General features: G+C 52.8%; 1 protein-coding gene across 1 annotated transcript in view; it reads right to left on the bottom strand.

Moving 5' to 3' along the window:
- The window catches only part of TMEM132C (transmembrane protein 132C), a 309,813-nt gene that overhangs the window by 112,131 nt on the left and 175,929 nt on the right, over nt 1-21,753 (bottom strand). Inside the window, exon 3 of the mRNA XM_047093230.1 lies at nt 2,719-2,865. Coding sequence (XP_046949186.1) covers nt 2,719-2,865 — 147 coding nt within the window. The remainder of the gene's footprint in view (nt 1-2,718; nt 2,866-21,753) is intronic.

The following is a 21,753-nucleotide window of genomic DNA, read 5'->3' as shown; positions in this document are numbered from 1 at the left end:
GATTCAGAGGTGCCTGAATCCTGGCCCACGGAGGCCACGAGGTAACGAGCATGTGGTGCCTGAAACTCGGGGGTAGTTTGTGACACAGCAGTAGACGACTCGTACGCTTGGCCTTTGCTCCACGGGCAGAGGAAGCGAGCCCTTGGACCTTCCCCGTCAACGAACATCCTTATTTGAAGTGTGGTCTTTCTGGGCCAGGTCCGCAGCGTTTAGGTCACTGATGGGGGGTCGTCTGGACCACAGTCAGCGTGTTCAGCGGACATAGCCTGGCACGGAGCACAGGTGAACCGACCAAGGATTTCTACAGAAAGTCGTCTCTCCGCGAGGGAGGCAGTGAGCATAGGACGCCCATCGGCTGTGTGCTGGGAAACAGGCTTTGCAACAACCACCACGAATAAAGACTCACCCTCTCGGCAAACACACCTGAGCCCAGAGCGCGCTTTCTGGAAGACGCGGAACAAACGGCGTGGCCTCCGGGACCCGTGAGGACGTGCCAGCACAGGGCGCACCTCCCTCACTTTGAGGCTCCTGATGGTGTCACGAAGGACGATTTCCACGCCTGACTTCACTGCTACTGAACACTTCTGCTCTTAACTTGCCTAATCAACCACAGGATGTACTAACGGTCCTTCTTGGGGGCAATTGTGGAAAAGGCTGCTGTTTGGAAGCCGCTCGGGGCACCAGATGTTTTCGCTGGCTACCCGTGAAAGGGAGGACTGAGCACAGGGTCTGCGATCAATGAACTGGGCGTTTCCACACAAAGTAGAGAATTTGCGTTATTTTTCTTGGCAGTCTCGTAGCGTTCACTTAAGAAAACGTGCCTGGTGAGGGGCTATTCTTTTCCTTTAGTGCCGCTCTCTTCGAGAAAATACACAAAGAGAAGGTATCAGGAGCCCTAAAAATGATTCAAACTTTTTGATTCTAAGAAGCCACCTTAAGTGAAAAGAGAAGGAGATAAAGCTTTATGTGGACGGTAGTTTATTGCTGCATTGTTTATAAAAAGAACAGTGGAAATGTCCAGAGACATGGGTATGGCTATTGACGGAATGTTAAATCTATATGACAGAATATTGTGAGGCCGTTAAAACGTTGCTGAGGACAATTTAATGTCAAGAGAAAATGTTTACAATAGAAATGAAAGTATCCTAAAACCTGTAGAGATTATGATACCAGATTTATAAGATAAATAAACTGATCGCACATTTATTGTATGTATAAAACGCTGGGAGGAAATGAACCGACTTATTAGCACTGGGTTATCCTTGGGTGGCAGGGTACTGATATATTATTTAACGTTTTTTCCTTGCATAACTGTGCTTTACAAATACTCTATGAGGCGCCTGAGAGGCTCAGTCAGTCCAGCATCAGACTCCTGGTTTCGGCTCAGATCGTGATCCTAGGGTCCTGAGCTCGAGCCCCATATCGGTCTCTCTCTGTGCTGATGGTGCAGAGACTGCTTGGGATTCTCTCTCTCCCCCCCTCTCTGCCCCTTCCCTGCTCTCAAAATAAATAAACTTAAAAAATACTCTAAAAGGAGTATGTACTGTTTTTATATGCAGAAAACAATTACTTTAAAGAGTAATCCAGATGTCCGTGTAGAATGTCACACAGCATCCCGTCCTTACACACGATCGCCACCAACTGTCACCCCGTCTTCAGATCCTTCCTCATTGAAGACTGGGCCTAATCCTTTACGATTCAGACATCAATTCCGATGCACGTGTTTCCCCCCCCGAGCAGCTCGCCGACACCAGCTGGGATCCTGGGGTGCCATGCGACCCTGACCCCGTCCACCCAGAAGTGGCGTCAGATCCCCCCCACCCCGCCCGCCGTGAGGGGCTCCATCCCACAGGACTGTCCCTCCCCATTGCAGGTGCCGGTCACCAGTCCAGGCTATAAGCCCGAGGTTCCCGTGACCCCCTCCTTGGGCTCGACTGATTTGCTCGAGCAGCTCACAGAATGCAGAGAAACCCTTACTGACCGGGTTAAAGGATGTTAATAACTCACGGGCAACCACACTGAGGAGACACATGGGTGTCGGGAAGGGGGCACGGACCTTCATGCTCTCTCTGGGCACCACTCGCCCCGAGGGCCAGGGGCTCACCCACCTGCACCCTCTCTGACACCCTTTCTTTAGGGTTTTTCTAGAGGCCTCACTACAGAGGTAAGGTTGATTAAGTCATTGGCCGCTGGTAATGCAACCTCCAGCCCGTCTGCCCTCCCGGGAGATGTTGGGGTGGTTTGGGGGGTGACCTCAGTGCTTTCCAAAAGTCACTTCATTAACCCAGGAAAGGACACCTTTGTTCCTCTCGTCACTCGGGAAATTCTAAGGCTCTTAGGAGCTCTGTGCTGGGAACAGCGATGAAGACCGGATCCGTGTTTCTTACCAAGGGGCAAAACATCACACCCTCCGTGCAGAGGATGCGCACTTAGGAGGCAGCCTCTGATCACGTAGGGAGTTCAAGGGGAGGTGACGCCGCGCGGGACCTGAGCCTAGGTGGATGGAATGCCCTGGGGCTGGGAGGCCGGGCGAACCTTGGCGACAGGTCTCTGCGCCCAAGCCGGAACCGCAGGCTCAGGACCAGAGCCGCAGCTGCCCCCGCCCGGAGCTGCCAGACGGTCCTGCCAGTCGAGGCAGGTGCCTCCAGCTTTCCGGGCCGAGGGTGTAAGAGCTCCGCCGAGCCGGGGTCAGTGCGGGCCCGCGCGGTGCGCGCTTACCTGTTGCGCGCACTGGGCGCCCGGCGCTGGCACAGCAGGGTGGCGGTGGTGTGCTTCCCGCCGCTGCCCGTCTCCTGCTTGACGTCCCACTGCCGGGGCTCGCTGGTCTGAGCGCCCAAGATGTTCACCCCCTTCTTCACCTTGGCTCTGCGGGCAGGAAGACAGGCGAGAGAGACCCACGGCATTAGTGACCCGGCCTTTGCAAACGTGCCCGAGCCCCACTGCGCTGCGATCACCCGCTCCGCGTTCACGCTCACGTTCCTGCGGCAGGTGCAGAGACGGACCGAGGGCTCCAGAGGGGTAACGCCGGGGTGGGCGGAGACAGTGCAAGGGGGAGGGGCCACGGACTCCAGAACGGCGGATCCGGCGGCCGGGGTCCGTGGTGAGGGGAGGGGGGGCCTGGATGTCCCCCCGGACACAGAGACATAGCCCCATAAAGCGTTCAGGGGGACCGTCAGTCTGCCTCGGCCAGTTGTTCTCACTTGGTGGTTGTTGGGGAGGCTGGTGTCCCACCAGAGGCAGGTGGCAAGGTCAGGAGACATTTCCGGTTGTCGCCACTGGGTGGGGGTGTGCTGCCCGGGGAGGGGGGCGGAGAGGCCAAGGATGCAGTTTAACATCCTACAATGCCCGGCACGATCCCCACAACAAAGACTCATCAGTCCGGAGGGTCCATAGTGCTGGGGTTTCCCAGCTCACACCCTGGGTTCACCACTTTGTAGCTGTGTGGTCTGGGCCCAACCACACCCTCTCTGCGCCTCAGTTCACCCCCTACCCCCGAAATGGATCTGCTAATAAAGCTGAATAATGAAATGTCTTAATGCCTATAAAGAAATTAGAATAGGGTGAAGCATACAGCAAGCACTTAATAAGTGTCCATTATTGCTACACTTGCTCCCATGTAGCTGCCTCCTCCAGGCAGGCTGCCAACCCAAGTGCACTAAGTTAGGGCTTGAAACAAAGGAAGCCTTCCTCTCCAGGCCGACTCGGTCCCTCTGAACCTCAGTGCTCTCGTCGACATACCGAGGAGAAAAGTAGCAGATGGAACGCGACCACCTGCCTGTCCTCTCCCCCAAATCCTGCTCACGGGAGAACGGAGGCCCACGAGGTGGGGAGGGGACACGCCCAGCCGCCACGGATTCTGGAAAGGGAAAAAGGTCTGATGCGAGCAAATTTGGGAGCAGGATTTCCACTCGCAGCACCAGCGGTCGGTGGGAAAAGTAAGAGTCAGCGGGGATCACACCAGGGAAGCGGCCTGAGGACTCGGAGGCCCAGCCCCAAAGTGGGAGTGAATGCTCACACTGGGGTTCCTCCAAACAGCAAGCAAGGGTGCCTGGGCTCAGAGCTCCCAACGGCCGTGTGCCCCCAATCACTTATAGGAGCAAACAGGAGCTGCTGGGCACTGAGAGAAGTCTCTATGTGATTACAGACACCCAAACAGACAAACAGAAAAAAAAAAGCAATCTGTACAAAATAGAGCCAATATGGGAAAGACCATAATTTAAAAAAAAAACAAAACAATCATTCATATTCACAGGGAAATCAGACAATACTCCACAATCATGAAACAAAAACACAATGCTATTTAAAACGTCCAGAAAAAAAAAAAGAGCACTTGGAAATTAAAACTATTATAGCAGAAATATAAAGGCATAGACTGGCTGGCTGGTGGATAGAGGAGATTTGTCCTTAGAGGCAGAAAGAGCAAACCCACACCCAGGCACAGCAGCGGCACATGTCGACGGTACGGGAGAGTGAGTTCCGCACTCCTCCAGAGAGACAGAAGCGTCAGAGACAAGCACGGATTCAGAACTCATGACAGCCGCTCTGGAAACCAAGAGACAATGGAAAATAGCCCAAAACTCAAAGGGGGAGTGATTCCCAACCTCGAATTCTATACCCAGCCTGATTCCGAAGACCATCTTTCCAGATATGCAAGCTCTCTGACAATTTACTTCCTACATCCTTGCTCAGAAAGCTACCTGGAGATGTGCTCCATCAAGCGAGGGAGAAACCCAGAAGGATGTCAGACGTCAGAGGCGCAGGAAACACGTGATCCCATGCACGACAGGTGCACAGAGGGAAGGCGGCCGCAGAGGACAGGGGGCCCCAGCAAGGAGGAGAATCTGGCGGCCTTGCCATCCGGAAATGGGCATTTTCCTACGGAATCTGGTGGGGATAAACGCTCCGGGAGGAGATCCAGACAGTCAGCGAAGCGTTTGGGAATGAACGAGAGCTCAATATACAGAAAATGAAGGGAAGGAATAAAACCGGACCAGTTTTTAAATCTGAAGATAAGAAATCATCACTCGGAAGATGCCACGTGATCAGAATTTCATACTTGGCTTTACTGTGATTAGCACACATGCTTATAATATCTTAAACACCGAATATGGACCCAGACAAAATATGATTATTTTATTGGAAGGATGGAAGCGTAGAAAGGAGTCCCCTTATGGGGGGGGGGGAAGAGGTATATTTTGTCCTTTGTTGTGGGAAATTTATAGATATTGCCTAAACACACACATACACACACACACACACACACACACACACACACACCCCAAAGCAAGATGCGTCAACGTCACTCTCCCCGTCAGCAATATGGATGCAAATACCAGGCAAAGTAGGAATTTTGCCTCTGGAAGGAAACAGAACACTGCAGTATTTTTTAAAAATAAGTTTTCATTTTAAAATAGTTTGATGCTTTGAGGTTACGAGGAAGTTGCAAAACCAACCGGGCAATCCTAGATTTCTCGTGAGCCCTTCGCCCCGCTCCCCCGGTGATCACGTCTTACCGAATGCAGGCACACACCTTCCTTGGATCCCACCTGCTGTCAGGTGTGCTGGTCTCTCGGGGTGCTAGAAACGGTATCTCTCGTGTACTTGCCAGCCAGACAGAATAGAGAACAACACAGAAAAGCCCGGAACACTCACGCCTGGCAAACACCCATCTGTTCTGTCACCACCAGCTTGTCACTGGGAGCGTGTTACATACGGTTTTGACCGACAAAGTCTGCAGAAAGATTGGACTCCTCAGGGTATATGCAGGGTTACAGCTTCTGAAAGTATCAGCAAGGCACACACACACACACACACACACACACACACACAGGTGCATGCACACCTCTGCCCTGCTCACCGCCCCCCTCCAGGAGTGGAGGACGTAAATCCTCGTGAATAGTTGGGAAGCTACATCAACATAGCTGAGCAAACCTGATTGCCAGCACTCAGTAAGCCACATCTCCACTGTCAAAGTTCGGGCGTCCTGGTCAGCATCAGCCCCCAGGGCGGCAAGAGCAAATCAGCAGCAACAGGCACCTGCTGTTTAGAAACTTCTCCCAGGTCTTGCATTAAAATGATGTGCTGAGGGGCACCCCGGTGGCTCAGTCGGTGAAGCCTTCAACCTTGGCTCAGGTCGGGATCTCGCAGTTCGCGGGTTCGAGCCCTGCGTCGGGCTCTGGGCTGACGGCTCGGAGCCTGGAGCCCGCTTCGGATTCTGTGTCTCCCTCCCTCTCTGCCCCTCCCCAGCTTGCAATCTGTCTCTCTCTCTCTCTCAAAAATGAATAAACATTAAAAAAAATGTCTTTTTTAAATGATGTGTTGAATGCAACTGGTCACCTTGGCCACAAGGAGACTGGGGCGCACCTAAAGGACGGGCATTAGGACACATTAGCATGCAAAAGCCCCCCATTTGTCCTAAGACGGGGGAAATCAACGCCCCAATGGTCTCTTAGCACCGACACCCTCTACCTTTACTGCCCATAAGAAATGCCTCATGAAATGTGACTTTGCTTGAAATCGGGTTTTGCTGCATTTGGATTTTGCTCAAGACTCCAGGTTTCACTGAAGCTACAAATTGTTCTTTCCACTTAATAGTTCGCACAAATAGAAGGATTCTTGCTGATGGGCGTGGAGGCTGGTTTCATCTGTGCACGAGGTGGGCCATGAGCCTGAGCTGGGACGAAGGCACGGGCTTTCAGAGGTCGTTCTGCTAATTGGGCGTTTTCTGCGTGAGACCAGCGGGTGCGGCCCTCTCCCCCAAGGAGCAGGAGTGGAATTTGCGACGAGGGAGGGCCTGTGGGAGCCTGCGACGGACAGGTGAGGACGCCTGGCTTCTCGGGGAGGAGCCTGGCACCAGAGAGGCCACGCCCACTCAGCATCCCCGTGGTGAGGGAGGGAAGTAGCTGGAGTGGATGCAGGGAAACGGGCTGGGCTGCGGGGCGGCCTCTGCTGGCGACCTTGGGCACTTCACTCCATGCCCTCTCCTCCTTTTCATGCTCTGCCTAGGGGGTGGGGTCCCCTACGTGTGGCTCTGCTGTTGCCCTGGGTCAGGAGGTGACTCTGGAGGCTGGGAGGCAGGGCCGCGGCACCTGCTTAACGTCGGCACGGGCGCCCCCGCAGGCGGCGTGCAGGGCTCTGAGCGCGTCATCACAGGCCCCGGGCACCCACCCGCCCGGGGGATGATGCTTCCTGTGCGGTCTGGGCGCCCCTGAGCCGGCTCGTGCCACCCCCACATGGCTGTTTTTTAAGTTTATTTATTTTGAGAGACAGAGCATGAGCTGGGGAGGGGGGTGGGGGGCAGAGAGAGGGAGAGAGAGAGAGAATCCCAAGCTGTGATGTCAGCGCAGAGCCCGACGCAGGACTCGAACTCACGATCCGCAAGATCCTGACCTGAGCTGAAACCCAGGGTCGGACGCTTCACCCACGGAGCCGCCTGGGCGGCCCCTCGTCCGCACACGTTTGTGCTTGACGCTCCGTTCAGTCCACTCAGTCCTTGGGTGCTTAAAACCCAAATGTGTCCCCCCATCTTTTCAAAATGTCCTTGGCTCTGTTGTAACACAGGGATGATTAAGCGTTCCGTAAAGAAAATCGACGTTCAGTACATATTACGGACACAGGAAGCCTGATCTCTCCTCCGATGCGTCGAACTCGGGGTGCGCCAGAATCCCCACGCGAGATGCTCTCTGTCTAGAAGATCCCCAAGCCACTGAGCTTCCAGAAGCCACTGGTATGGTTGCTGCTGCAATGAGCATCTGCGTGGCTTCAGCAGGGGGGTCGGGGGACGGGGGGCTGGGTACCACCTGGTCTCTGGCCCTGTAAGGCTGAGTCGGCTGAATCTGATCCGCAGAGTAAGTAAAAGAGGAAAGAATATAATTAGCTGCTATTATGGGTGGCCCTGTACTTCCGTCTAAATCCATATGCTGAACTCTCAACCCCAGCGCTTTGGAACGGGACCTCACGGGCACAGAGGCAACCCCGTTCAAGGGTGGCTCCAGGGTGGGCCCCAAAGCAGCGGGACGGTGACCGCACGTCCCCCGAAGAAAGGGCAGCTTGTAGACAGACACCCTACGGGGACAACGCCATGTCAAGGTGAAGTCAGCCGTCCGCACACCGAGGAGAGGGGCCTGGGAAGGCTCTCCCTCAGAGCCCTCAGGAGGGACCTTGGACTCCTGGCCTTCAAGAGCGAGACACAACGCATCTGTCCTCTGAGTCACCACCCACAGTACCTTGTAGGGCAGCCCCAGCAAAGCAACACAGCTGCCGACATTAAAATAAAACCAGGACGGGGGCACCGGTGGAGCGTGGGACTCTTCATCTCAGGGTTGTGGGTTCCAGCCCCACGTTGGGTGCAGAGCTTACTCAAAAATACAATAAAAAGCTTCCGTACAAAATTCTGGATTTGTGCTTTTAAGCCGCTGTGATGTTCGGTCATTCAGCAAGCAGTTAGCAACTGTGCCACATGGTCCCACGTGCCCAGCGCTGCTCCTGGGGACAAGAATCCCACGAGCCCACATGTCTTCCCCTGGAGAACTCACGTCCGGTTGGGAGAGACAGACGATAAACCAAAATGTCCTACCTGACCTCAGGGTCTCTTTCAGACGGAGCTGGCCAGGACAGAGCTACGGAGCGAGCAGCCTCTGAAACAGCCCACGTGGCCTGGCCCCTGCGAGGAGACGCGCGATGCAAAAAATGATGACATCCGCGAACGAGCAGGGGAGCGACGTCCCAGTGGCCGTGGCTTCAGTGCCCCCCACCCGCCCCACGGGGGAGTAGCCTCCTGTTGTGTGCTCGTGGCGGCTCCTGCACGAGGGGCCGCGCTTTGCACGGGCCGTGTGCTGTGTACGAGGACGTGACACCCCGATCGGTCACCCCGCCACGCGAATAAGTCTCGTAAATCCACGTCCACAACCATTCCACCCGGGAACCTGACAAGTCCCATAAAGCTGACGTGGCAGACAAAAGGGGCTTGAGGGGTTTTTTTGGTTCTTTCAAAGCACTTAAGGGAAAAGAGACATTTGTCTGATATCCGGGTCTCCGAATAGCTATCTAATGGATATCGGTGCTGTCCCTGCTGTCCTCATAATGTCACCGGGTCCACGTGGCTACCCTGGTATCGTGGGCTGGTGCCGAGTGCAGGCTGGGTGTATGTGAAATATCTACCGGGTTTCCCCAAATCCTACCCTCAAATACTCAACAGTCAAACACTCGCTGTGCTATCATCTATTTAATATTGTTCTAGAAACGCACTACCCCGTCCCTTTCTTTTTTGCTTTAGCAAAGTTCTTTCAAACGGAAAAGGAACTCTGTAGCAAGCACAAATGGAAAAAACAAAAACAAAAAACAACTTCCGAAATGCGCATTAAACTAAACACACGACGGTCAAATTTTGAAGAGCCTGTACGTGAATCTCATAAAACAACCTATCTTGCTACCGCTGTGCCTGTCACACTCAGGAAGCGTTGACATACATAGAGTTTAAGACTGCAGGGTTCTCCTTCACGCGTGGAGCTTTAACACAGGGTCTTTCAGAACACGGAGGAAGGGGAAAGCCGAAGGATCCCGTGTCATGAGAGTGTCGCGAACGCTTCTTCCGTGCTCTGTCGGTAACAGCGTGAGCTGGCTCCCGTCTGCCCGCCTCCCACCATCATCCCATTCCAGCAGGAGCCAAGGACTCCCTGACTGGGGGCAGCAGCCTTTCCGAGATGGGGCCCAGCTTCCTGCCCGCTGGTGGCATCCTCTTGAATCATTCCTAGATTTCCTGTGGGGGCAGCCCTCTGCCCACCGACGGGAGTGGACACCACAGGAAACAAGGAACAGACTGGTTCCAAGAGGTGGACAGTGTTCCAGGGGTCATTGCCGCAGCTTCCGAAAGGAACTTGTGTGTGTGTGAGTGTTTGTACATGTGCATGCATCTGTGTGAATTCGTGTGTGCATATATGTAGGCGTGTGCCAGTGTGCATGTGCATGGATGTGTGCACACACACATGTGCCTGTGCACGTGTGCATGTGTTTATGTGTGTGACATGTATGCGCGTGCATGTGTGCACCTGTGTGAATTTGCGTGTGCCTATACGTGTGGGCATGCATGTGTGTGTATCCGCTGAAAGCCGGCTCCTTCTCCCGCGTGTAGGATTCCTCGCCTGTCACTGACGGAGACCACAGTCACCGCCAGGGCATCTGAACAAGCACCCCTCACCTCTCAGGTCCGCTGTGAAAACCGCGGGCTGTCGAATGTTCTCCCCCCGCCGAGTGGCTTGGGTTTGTCTTCTGTTCAGCTTCTCAAACACTGACCCCTTTTGGCCATTACCTTCTGCTGCCTCACATCTGCCTTCGATATCGGGTGCAGAAAATAAAATGCATCAGCAACTCCACAAATGTCTGAGGTCCAGTCCAGAGCGCGGAGAACACGGGGGTTTCTTGAGCATGTTGCTACTTCAAGCTCCATTACGTCTTCCCCAACCCTGCTCCTCTGGTCCCGGGCAATGAGCTAATCTCTCTGGTTTTGCAAACTAGGCACATGGGACGTCTGTTTGTAAAATAAATACCCATGTTCTGCTTTCACAGCTTTGCTCCTACAAACGCCCAAGTCTGCCTCCTCATGCCTACTGTTCTGGTCTTTGAAACTTCAGGCTGGTCATCATGAGCCGGTGGTGTGCCAGCTCTTACATTTGGGGGAGGATTTTGCAAGCCGGTTGTTAAAAGACAGCGGTTGTTGAAATATACATTGTAGAAACTTACAAGGGAGTAACCTATATAAGAAAACAAAGACAACCAATAAATACTCAAAGCCCGTTCTTCCCTAATTATTCTGCCAGTTTACAAAATCCAGTTCTCGTGAGGTTGTCCTTGCGTGTCTCTGAGGGGGACGTCCTGTACCATGCAGGGCCACTGCCCACCTCGACCCAACTGTGCGTTCACTGCTATCTCACCTCCAGCTTGAAACTGGAGGCGGTGGGAGTATCTACACCAGAGAAATCGGGGAACACTGCACCTCAGGACCTTTCCCCTCAGAGTGCCAGCTGTGAGACACTGACCCGCACACCCCTGGTGGTGTCTGATGGGCCAGCACTACATGGATGACTTATAGGGCAAATGTTCCCAAATAGGGCAAATGCACGCCAACGACTGCCTTATTCTCATCCAACCACCCTGGGCTGGGCAAGCCTCCAATATGCCTGCTGATGATTCTCCACTTGTACAGCTGCTGGTATATTCCTGCCCTTTGTTCTACTCTGTGCCCCAGGTGGCTGACTCGGGGGGCCGTTCACCCTCGCTGCAGGCAAGTCTGGCTAATGGGGACACAATACCAGATTGGAGGGCAGGGGAGAGGGAGGTTGGGCACCTGCCGGTCTCCGTTCAGCAGCACGATGTGGTTAGCAGCTGTATTCCTGCATTGGGGTGGCCCCACCTCCAAGGCCCCAGCTCTCATGAGGCTCCAGCAAAGGAGGTGCCTTCCCAGCCCTTCAGGCCCAGGGGTGCCTCAACCTGCCAGCACCTCTCTAAACAGTTCCTTCAATTACAAACAATTTTCCATTAAACTTAAAGTGTGCCTTTGGGGTGCCTGGGTGGCTCAGTCAGTTAGGCGTCCGACTTAGGCTCAAGGCATGATTTCATGGTCTGCGGGTTCGAGCCCCGCATCGGGCTCTGTGCTGACAGCTCAGAGCCTGGAGCCTGTGTCTCCCTCTCTCTCTGTGTCTCCCTCTCTCTCTCTGCCCCTCCCTCGCTTGTGCTCCCTCTGCCTCAAAAATAAATAAATTTAAAAATATTTAAACTTGGAGTGTGCCTTTTGTCTGCCGCTGGCACCCCAGTGGGTGTGCTGGGATGTCTTCCATATGTGCTCCATCCGTCCTCAGTCCTGGCTTACTTCCTCCTCCTTGGCGGTGACGTTATTCCCTTGGTCACGACAACAAAGAACTTTACCCATCCCTCAATGATGGCCGATGTCTTCATGTTTCTCCAGTTTCTTGGAGTTGGCCTCGCTTTGAGTCACCATAGACTCTATATCATAACAGATCATACACTCTTTCTTGGCATTTTGGTTATACGCTTGGGGCTGTGTCTTGACTAAGTTTAGTGAACTATTATGGTTAAAATAATTCACCAGAGCCCAAACAGAAGGAAATATCATGACAAATGCCTCTCTGCCTAAAGAAAGTAGAGTTTGGCCCATGAACTTTCTTTGGTAGGTGGGCATGTGGCACTCAGTCTACCATGATGAAAAGTGGCATTAACTCAACTGTTCAGTAGCGAAAATTTCAAGCAAATACAGACAATCTAATACGTAGCCATCAGTCACTTTCAATGACTGTCTACGTTGAGGCGACCTTGTTTCGACTGCGCACCTCAACGATTTTATGCTTAAGAACTTCAACCCAAAACTCAGGTATCACGCTGCTTTACTCTCAAATACCTCAAGTTTTTTTTTTTAACACAATCACATTTCCATTATCATATCTAACAAAATTAATAAGTTCCTAATGTAAAAGTTTCCCTAATTATCTCAAGGATATTACTTGATATAATTGGATGGCTCCCATCAGAATCCAAACAAGGCCAACACAGAGCATTTGGTTGTTATGTTCTTAAGTCTTTTGTGTTCTGCGAATAGTGTCATTTCCCCTGTTCATTCGTGCAGTTGATACTTTCTGAAATACTAAGTCATTTGTCCCGTGATGTCCAGGCGCTGGTTTATGTGGCTGTGTCTTTGCCATTCGACTGGTTCTCCCCCCGTCTTTCCTTTACTTTGGTTGTTGGATATCAAGTCATTACACATATCAAGTGGTGTCGGCACAAATACCTTCTGAGCTGCGCTCTGTGTTTATTGTTATCATGTACCGAGCCCGGGCGGTGGGGAGGCCAGCATCCGCTAAAGTGTCTTACATAAGTATTTCTGGGATGAGTAGAGCTGTCGTAAATCAGTGCCACGCAGGGTGCGTCAGCCATGCCAGCTGGCCACCCGTTTGCCATGGCTCTGAGAAGAGGTATACTTCGGGAAAGGGCCAACACGTCAAGTGAACCTTGAGCTTTGGAATGAGAAGCCTTGCAGAGTCCCAGCAGGACGGAGCAAGTTTTCCTGACCCAGGCACAGGGCTGTCGCGATGTGTATGGTGGTGGGGGGGGCGGGGTCCCGGCACCACCCGCTGTGAACTCTGTGCCCCACGTGTCACTCTGAGTGAGGCTCCCAGGCAGAGGGTCTCAGCCAGGGGAGAGGTGGTGACGTCTGGAGACGTGTGTGGGAGTCACGCCGGGAGAGGATACAGACGGCGTCTAGTGGACAGAGGCCAAGGAGGGGCTGACCGTTGCCCCGTGCACAGGACAGTCCCCGCGACAGAGGATTGCCTGGCCCCAGCACTCCATAGCAACGGACCGAGGAAGTCCGCCCCATGGCAAAGCGCCCGGCCGGCGGAGTGGGCCTGGCACACAGCGGGCGTCCTGGTCCAATGGCCAGAACACCTCGTGTCTTGTGTGTGCTCCCCCAAGACACTGTACCTGCGTCTGTCGCTCTGAGATTACTGCACTGTGACCCCACGTGTGCGGACAGCAAAGGGTTTTTATGACCTCATCTTATCAATTTAAAAGAGTATGCTGGCACAGGGCTAATTTAGTTACGGGAGAATAAACCATCAGGAGGAGAGCCCACGCGGCGGGCCAGGCGAGAGGCTCTGCAGGGACCGCGGTGAGCGAGGACCCAGCGTCCCGGAAGGGGGCCTCACCTGGCTATGTCTCAGTGCCCGCCAACAGAGGACAAAACCAAACTCTTCCTGCCGCCTCCACCCACTAGCTCCTGTGCGAGCAGGGAAACAGCCATCTAGACAGTGCTCTGCTGTGTCTGTGTTTGTGAGACTGTCCAAAAACACACAGCCGACATCTACTACTAAAATTCCTGTATCAGCCAGGCTGTCTGCTAAGCGTTTTCCATGTGTTACTTAACAAACAAACAAACAAAACCCTTCGTAAGTCACCAGGGAAATGCAAATTGGAACAACAATGAGGTATCACCAGAATGGCCAAAATCCAAAACACTGACAACACCAGATGCTGGCGAGGATGTGGAGTAATGGAAACGCTCATTCATTGCTGGCGGGAATGCAAAACGGCGTAAACACTTTGGAAGACAGTTTGGCAGTTTCTTGCAAAACGAAACATATTCTTGCCATATGATCCAGCAATCACACTCCTTGGTATTTACCCAAAGGAGTTGAAACGTATGTCCACATAAAACCCTGCACACATGTGTTTATAGCAGCTTTATTCACAACCGCCAAAAACTCGGAAGCAACCAAGAGGTCCTTCCGGAGGCGGGTGGGTAAACCGTGGTCGATCCAGACAACGGAATATCACTCAGCGCTAAAAATAAACGAGGTGTCGAGCCACGAGAAGACACGGAGGAAACTTAAATGCACATCACTAAGTCAAAGGAGCGAGTCTGAAGACGCTAAATACTGCGTGATTCCAACTACGTGACATTCTGGAAAAGGCACAACCAGGGGGACAATAGAAAGGTCAGTGGTTGCCAGGGGTTCGGAAGAGGGAGAGACGAATACACAGAGCACAGAGGATTTTCAGGACGGTGAAAATCGTTTGTGAGATTCTATGATGGTGGATACGTGTCATTACACGTCTGTCCAGACTCACAGAACGTGCACCCCGCCAAGAGGGTCCCCTAATCTAGGGACCAGGGGCGACAAGATGTGACAGTGAGGGCGCATCAGTTGTAACAGGTGCACCACCTGCTGGGGATGCCAACGCTGAGAGGGGGCTGAGCAGGTGCGAGGGCAGGGGGTACACGGGGATTTATGTACCTTCCTTTCAGTTTTTTTTAATAAGCCTAAAACCGCTCTGAAAAATTAAAGCCTTAAAAAACAATAAAGACTTCCCGACAATTCCACTGGGCAGTTTCCATCCGTATGCTCCTTTTTTAAGCAGGTGAGCAAAAAAGAGGTAGCGAACAGCACAGAAACCCGCTCAGGATCACACAGGGATCAAAGTGGCACGGTTAGCGTTTGATCCGAGCCGTCTGGCTCCAGAGTGGGACAGCCAGATTCGCCCGTCCCTCCGCGAAGGGACTGGTGATCCGCTCAGAAACCGCCGGCTTGCGAACACTGTCCCTGATGCCATCCATACCCTTCCCACTGGGGTACGGACAGCCATTTGGGGACAACACGCCCACGCACACATGCCCACGGACACCCCCAATGTGCCCACACACCACCTTGGTGAGTAAGAATGGATTAATAATAAAAACCAAAAAGGGGGAAAGGGCCCATCCGTCCAGTCTGTGACAGCTCCTTGAGTAACCGCTCGCGGGTACCTGAGGTCTCCTTGAGCCTCGATGGCCAGGCACGAGGGCGCTTGGGCAGGAGGAGAGATGTGGTACAGCCGGGCCGTCGATATTTGATGAGGGCGATCGGCGAACTCGCCCCTGCGGGAGCGTCGCGTCTCTCTACAGCGGAATTTTCCGCGCAAGGCAGCCAAGGCTGTTTCCCAACCGCCGGCGGAGGTGCTGGGGCGGCATCACCCGGTAACCAGCGTCTTGACCCCCCAGCAGCTCGGGGTTCATCTTTCTTTTGTCCTTGTGTGAGCTGCAATTTGGGACACAGTGACCGACCTCTGGTGTCTTCCAACTGTCAGCCACAACGGAGGTTCTCCTGAAGGGTGCAGACGCTGGGACATCTCTCTAGCTTTTAAGGAGGTCAGGTGCGTACCGGGGGGGTTACCAGCGTGTGCTTGATTAAGCGCTTTGAGGTCTACTGCCTGGGTTCGAATCCTGCCTCCGACACTTCCTAGACGCTCTCTGCCCTTGTTCATTTATTCAAAGCCCCCGTGGTCTGCTCGCCCACCACCTCCCACTCACCTGCCCCTTTGACCTCCTTTTGCGACCCTCACTACCCACGACGATCCAGCCCTGCCAGGCTCCCGGTGCTCCTGCCTCTGGGCTTTGTTCTGACTGTTCCATCCTCTTGCATGCCCTTCCCTCACATACCCACATGGCTGGCGGCCTCCCCTGTCTATGTTCACACGTCACCTCAGACATGTCTTTACAGCATGGGACCTGCCCTATCTTCTCTATCCCTTTATCCCACTTTATTTTTCCTCCGTTAATGTTTATCACTACCTGACACAGGTAGTTGTTTCCTTTTTGTTAATGTGTGTTCCCCACCAGAATGTAAACTCCATCAGAGCGAGGACTCTGCTCCTTGGTCCCCTGCAGTCTTTCCAGGGTCTAGAATAGCGCCTGGAACATGACAGGTACTCAAACATATTTATTGAGCAATTTTAATAAATATTTGCTTCTCAAGTGATTGCCCTAGGGCTGACATCGTACCTGGTTTCTGAAATACAGAGATAAGACTCTAAGCCTCTGGCAGAGAGCTCGTTCTGCGATGTCCCGCATTTCGGTTGAGCACCTATCTTCTGCTTTCAGCGAAATGGCCTGAACGAGTGGAGATTGGTGGAAATGAGGCTGCCATCTTGGATTGTGAGCTCTTGGAAGGACGGCCACACGTGTGTGGTTCCCCTGGTGTGAGGGCAAATGCAGGACTTTCTGATGCCAGTGGCAGTCTAGCGAGCCACCGGCAACCAGGGACGCTGTCGTGCCTCGGGCATGTCAGCGGCCCCACGTGTTTCATCAGGAGGCTTTCACGGATCTCGGGGTCTAACTGCTCAGCTCAGCAAACCTAAGCTCCGTGTCGTGGACCCGAGGCACTGGGCAGTTAAGTCCCTTGCAGCTAACAAGAGGCAACACAGCTGGGCTCTGGCATCCTAATTCCTGCCCTGCAAGACGTCATCTATCTCTTGGGAGGACACGGACAAAATTCAAATCGTGCGTTGACCGTCATCGACAGAAAGCACGTTTTTGATGTTATTGATTAGGAAAGCTTTGGCTGCAAAAAAACCGGGGTAAGGAATACGTGAAAAAGAAAGACATTTCATAGTCTCAAAGCACAGGACGTATGGAGGTCGGCTCCTGCTGGGCTGACGTCTCCATGATGCTCTTGGGTTTTGTCCCATTGTTCCCGGATAGCTGCCACAGCGTCATATTTCTCATGTTAGCGTCATATTTCTCAACGACCATCGCGAGCAGGACCGAGAAAGACCGAGGCGTGTGAACAACGGCAATGGCAAGAGGCTTCCTCTCCAGAAGACCCAGTCCCAGAGACACAACAGAAGACTTCTCTTTACAACTCATGGGCCAGAAGACCATCCCAGCTAGAGTGGGACTTGGGAAAAGGACAGGCTGGACAAAGAAAGTGGGATCAACAGTCGTGATCCAGCCCACCCTCCTGAGATCTGGGTACCTCCCCTGTCAGCGGAGCGACAGCAGACTCCTGGGAGCAGAGAGGAGGGGAGACGTGGGCACCGAGTCAATCCCTCGAGGGGCCCCTCCAGGTCAAGCTACAGTAGCTGTCACCATGGACAAACAGAAGGGAAGGGCAGTCTTATACTCCACGCCTCCAGGAAGGGCATTCCGCGTTGACAGGGCATTTCGGGCAAGGAGGGAAAGTGAGGGTCTCCCCGGCACGGTGACGGGTCGCATTCCTGGTCTGGTGAGCGGGCAGCCGCACTTCCAACCGAGCCCATAGAGGCGCAGAGAGCGGACAGGCCACCCACAGGGGATTCTGCTGTTGCCACATGTGCCCCTTTCTGCAAGACAAGAAGAAAATCCGCCCCAACGCCTGCTTCAGAAGGAAGCTTCGGCCTAAAGCCCCATCGTGACTTCCTTGCTGCGGAATTTGAATGAGTCGGCATGTTTCCTCCCAATCCACAAATTACTGTTTGTGGCTTCCTTTCTGATGAGTTCTGCCCCCACGCTTTGCCTTCCAGGAGTGGAATTGTATTCTTGGTTGAAACACAGGTGAACAGGAAGAGAACGAAAGGCTCTCCAGGGCCATAAATGCCATCGTGCTCATGAGCTATGGTGGCCACGGCGGCGATGGAAGGGGTCTCTGCAGAAAAGCCACGCTTTACAAGGGACAGCTCCCGTGGCCCACAGACAGCGCGTGGCAGCACCAATGTCCTGGAGAGGCTGCTGCTGGGACTTGGAATGCGCACTCCTCACGCGCTATAAAGCTACTCGGTGGTTACAACCGTGCTCCACACATTCCCCGAACTCTTTCCAGAAAGGTCCGTCACATCAAGGATACAGCTGACCTCAACGAACACCACCCCGCTTCCCTCCCAATCATGGAATGCCACCGTCCTCCAAGGAATCCGTTCTGTGTCGTTTTCCTGCTGCTGAACTTGTACCCACCATAACTACCGCGTCCCCTGGCCACCGCAATGGGTCATAACTCAACCTTGACCAATCAGAGTTCTTTACAGATTTTTCTGGGAAAGCAATAGGAAACAATTCCCCTTCCCAAAGCTTGTTAAGCTGGGAGGCTGTGGGAGGCATCTGGTCTACCTTGTGGACATGTCCTGAGAAACAGAGGGAGGCACAGCCTTGACGACACCGTTCAAATCCCTGCATCCAGCTCTGCATGAATCTAGCGTGACCTCCAGACTTTTCAGCGAGTACAGTGAATCAATCTCCTTTTTTAAAAAATTGTGGTCAAATACACATAACATAAAATTTGCCATCATAAGTATTTTTTTTAATTTTTTTTTCAACGTTTATTTATTTTTGGGACAGAGAGAGACAGAGCATGAACGGGCGAGGGGCAGAGAGAGAGGGAGACCCAGAATCGGAAACAGGCTCCAGGCTCTGAGCCATCAGCCCAGAGCCCGACGCGGGGCTCGGACTCACGGACCGCGAGATCGTGACCTGGCTGAAGTCGGACGCTTAACCGACTGCGCCACCCAAGCGCCCCATAAGTATTTTTTTTTAAATGTTTATTTATTTTTGAAAGAGAGAGAGCGTGAGCGGGTCAGGGGCAGAGGCTGAGAGGGAGACACAGAACCCGAAGCAGGCTCCAGGCTCCGATCTGTCAGCGCAGAGCCCGATGCAGGGCTCGATCCCACGAACCACGAGATCATGGCTTGACCCGAAATCAAGAGTCGGATGCTTAACTGGCTGAGCCACCCAGGCGCCCCAAATAGCCAATGTATCTTAAACAGAAGTGTACTTCTAAAACTTCAGGAACTGTTCTGTTTGCCAATGAAATGAGGAACACGGCATCACCATACAAATGCGGGAACACACAAGAAAGTAGATAAATGTTCATTTTTCCATGCATCAGACACACAAATGATTCAAACCTCAAGGCCTCCGCGCTTGCCGTTCCTTCTTCCTACAATATTTCTCACTCAGATCTTTCTGGGACTGACTCCTCTCTGATCAGTTGAGTCTCAGAGCGGCCACGCCGGACCACCCTTCCTAGTGAGACTTTCCCCCTTCACTTTCTAACATGACACTCGTTTTAGCTTCCTCGCAGCACCCGTTACTAACTGAAGACGTCTTATTCACGTTTTTTGTTTCATACAGTGTGATTTCCCAGCAGAATGTAAGCGCCACGAGAACAGGGACGGTGTTTATCTTCTTCACGGCTGGATTTTCCCGCTGAAAATGGGTGTTCCATAAATACTTGCAGAAGGTGTGAATGAACGTTCAGTGAGTGTTGTAGACGCTGGGTGATTTGCCACCAAATGTTGCACATAAACTGCTGAACTCCCTGTGACCAGGATACGTTGTAGCTCCTGGCCTGGGGATGCTCCAAGGTCCTCAAGGCTCCCCGAGCCCCCTTCGGGATGTCCAGGAAGTCAGCCCTTTTCCAACCACACGCCTCTGTGAGGTCAGGGGATCGTTTCACACGTCAGCCACAGAACAAACATCCTATCGCCTTGAATACAGAAGCAGGCAGGAGAACTCGGGTGCCCTTGAACACACCAGGTTTGCAACAATGTGTGACAGTGAAACTCCTCACTATATCACTTTAATACCGTGAACCACTTCTTTCTCATGAGATACATTGTTTGTGTCAATGGGGAGATACGTTTGTATCTCTCACGAGATACGTTTGTGCAATGGGGATATGTAGATATTTTAAATAAAATATTATTATTAGTTACCGTAGAGTCAATTTTTTAAAAAAATGTCAGGGTTTATTTTTTTATATAGATTAAAAAATTTTTTTTACGTTTATTTATTTTTGAGAGACAGAGAGAGACAGAGCACAAGCAGAGGAGGGGCAGGGAGAGAGGGAGACACAGAATCCAAAGCAGCTCCAGGCTCCGAGCTGTCAGCACAGAGCGCGATGTGGGGCTCCAACTCGCAAATCGCGAGATCATGACCTGAGCCGAAGTCGGTCACTCAACCGACTGAGCCATCCAGGCACCCCTTTACACACATATATATAAGTTTATTTATTTATTTTGAGATAGAGAAAAAGTGCGAGTTGGGAAGGGACAGAGAGAGGGAGGGAGAGAGAGAATCCCAAGCAGGCTCTACACTGTCATGCGGGACTTGAACTCACAAAGCCCAGTGCGGGACTTGAACTCACAAACTGTGAGATCATGACCTGGGCTGAAGTCGGACGCTTAACCGACTGCACCGCTCAGGTCCCTCCAGGTTTTATTTATTTATTTTTTTTAATTATTTTTTTTAACATTTATTTATTTTTTGTGAGACAGAGAGAGACAGAACATGAATGGGGGAGGGTCAGAGAGAGAGGGAGACACAGAATCTGAAACAGGCTCCAGGCTCCGAGCCGTCAGCACAGAGCCCGACGCGGGGCTCGAACCCACATACCGCGAGATCGTGACCTGAGCTGAAGTCGGACACCCAACCAACTGAGCCACCCAGGCGCCCCTCCAGGTTTTATTTTTAATACTGTAAATACTGATGGATGTGACCCACATAAGAAACTGCTTTTTTCTTGGAGGGGGGGGTCTTGATGATATTTCAGAGTTAAAGGAGTCCTGACAGCAAAGAGGCCGAGAACCATTGGTCTAAACATACGATAACAACAGAGAGGGTCCGTACATCTTAGCACTACATGAAAAAGTAAGAAAGCAGAATGAATGCATTGATGAATGAATGAATAATGCATTTCTGAAGCTGAGGCCCGACAGAAAATGGAACAGACGTACATATATAAATGAGAAAATGACACAACGAAGCAACATTAGCGAGGGGCTCTGACAGACGGTGTGCAGGCCAAAGGGCTCTGCCCCGGGGCACGGGGGGCCCCGGGGGCATCTGGACAGACCTCATGGAGAAGGCCACGTTTGGGGCCGGTCTCGCGATGGGCACACCTGCAAACCGACTGCCCTTCTGGAAGGGGATCTGAGCGGCTCCTACGGCACCTGCCGATGTCCGAGGGCGGAACCCCAGCCCGCGGGGCCCGCTTTCCCTACGTGCTGTGAGCATCCCGAATCGTTGTGACAAGATGCTACAGGAACGAGCATGAAACCACTGCAGGGAGCGTGCACCCTGGCGCTCTTGGGAGACAGTGGGGTTCAGATCTCCTCCCCCTATTGTCTGACCGTGTGTCAAATCAGCGTATCCCGAGTCTGGGTCTGGAAAACACCACACAGCTCATGTGACCAGGGAATCACCGGGCAGAGTGCTTGTGCGCTTAGCTACATCAGGATAACGACTCGAATTACTGACGTCTGGGCCCTTACCTTACAGGGGAGCCCTGGGGCCGTTAAGTGCCTGGGCTCTGGCCTACGGTCGGGATTTAATTCCGACTCTGCCGCTTGTTAGCTGTGCCGCCTCGGGTAAGTGGGTCAGCCTCTTGGAGTGTCTGTGCCTCACAGAATGAACGTGTGGACGGACTGATGGCACGCACCAGGTTCGGCACGTGGCTCAGC

Source organism: Lynx rufus, unplaced genomic scaffold (genome assembly GCF_022079265.1).
Source record: "Lynx rufus isolate CCGP_SWC_20201006 ecotype Redwood Valley unplaced genomic scaffold, mLynRuf1.p SCAF_33, whole genome shotgun sequence".
Classification (NCBI taxonomy): domain Eukaryota; kingdom Metazoa; phylum Chordata; class Mammalia; order Carnivora; family Felidae; genus Lynx; species Lynx rufus.
Note: the sequence above shows the minus strand (reverse complement) of the source record. Positions and strands in the feature narration are given on the sequence as shown.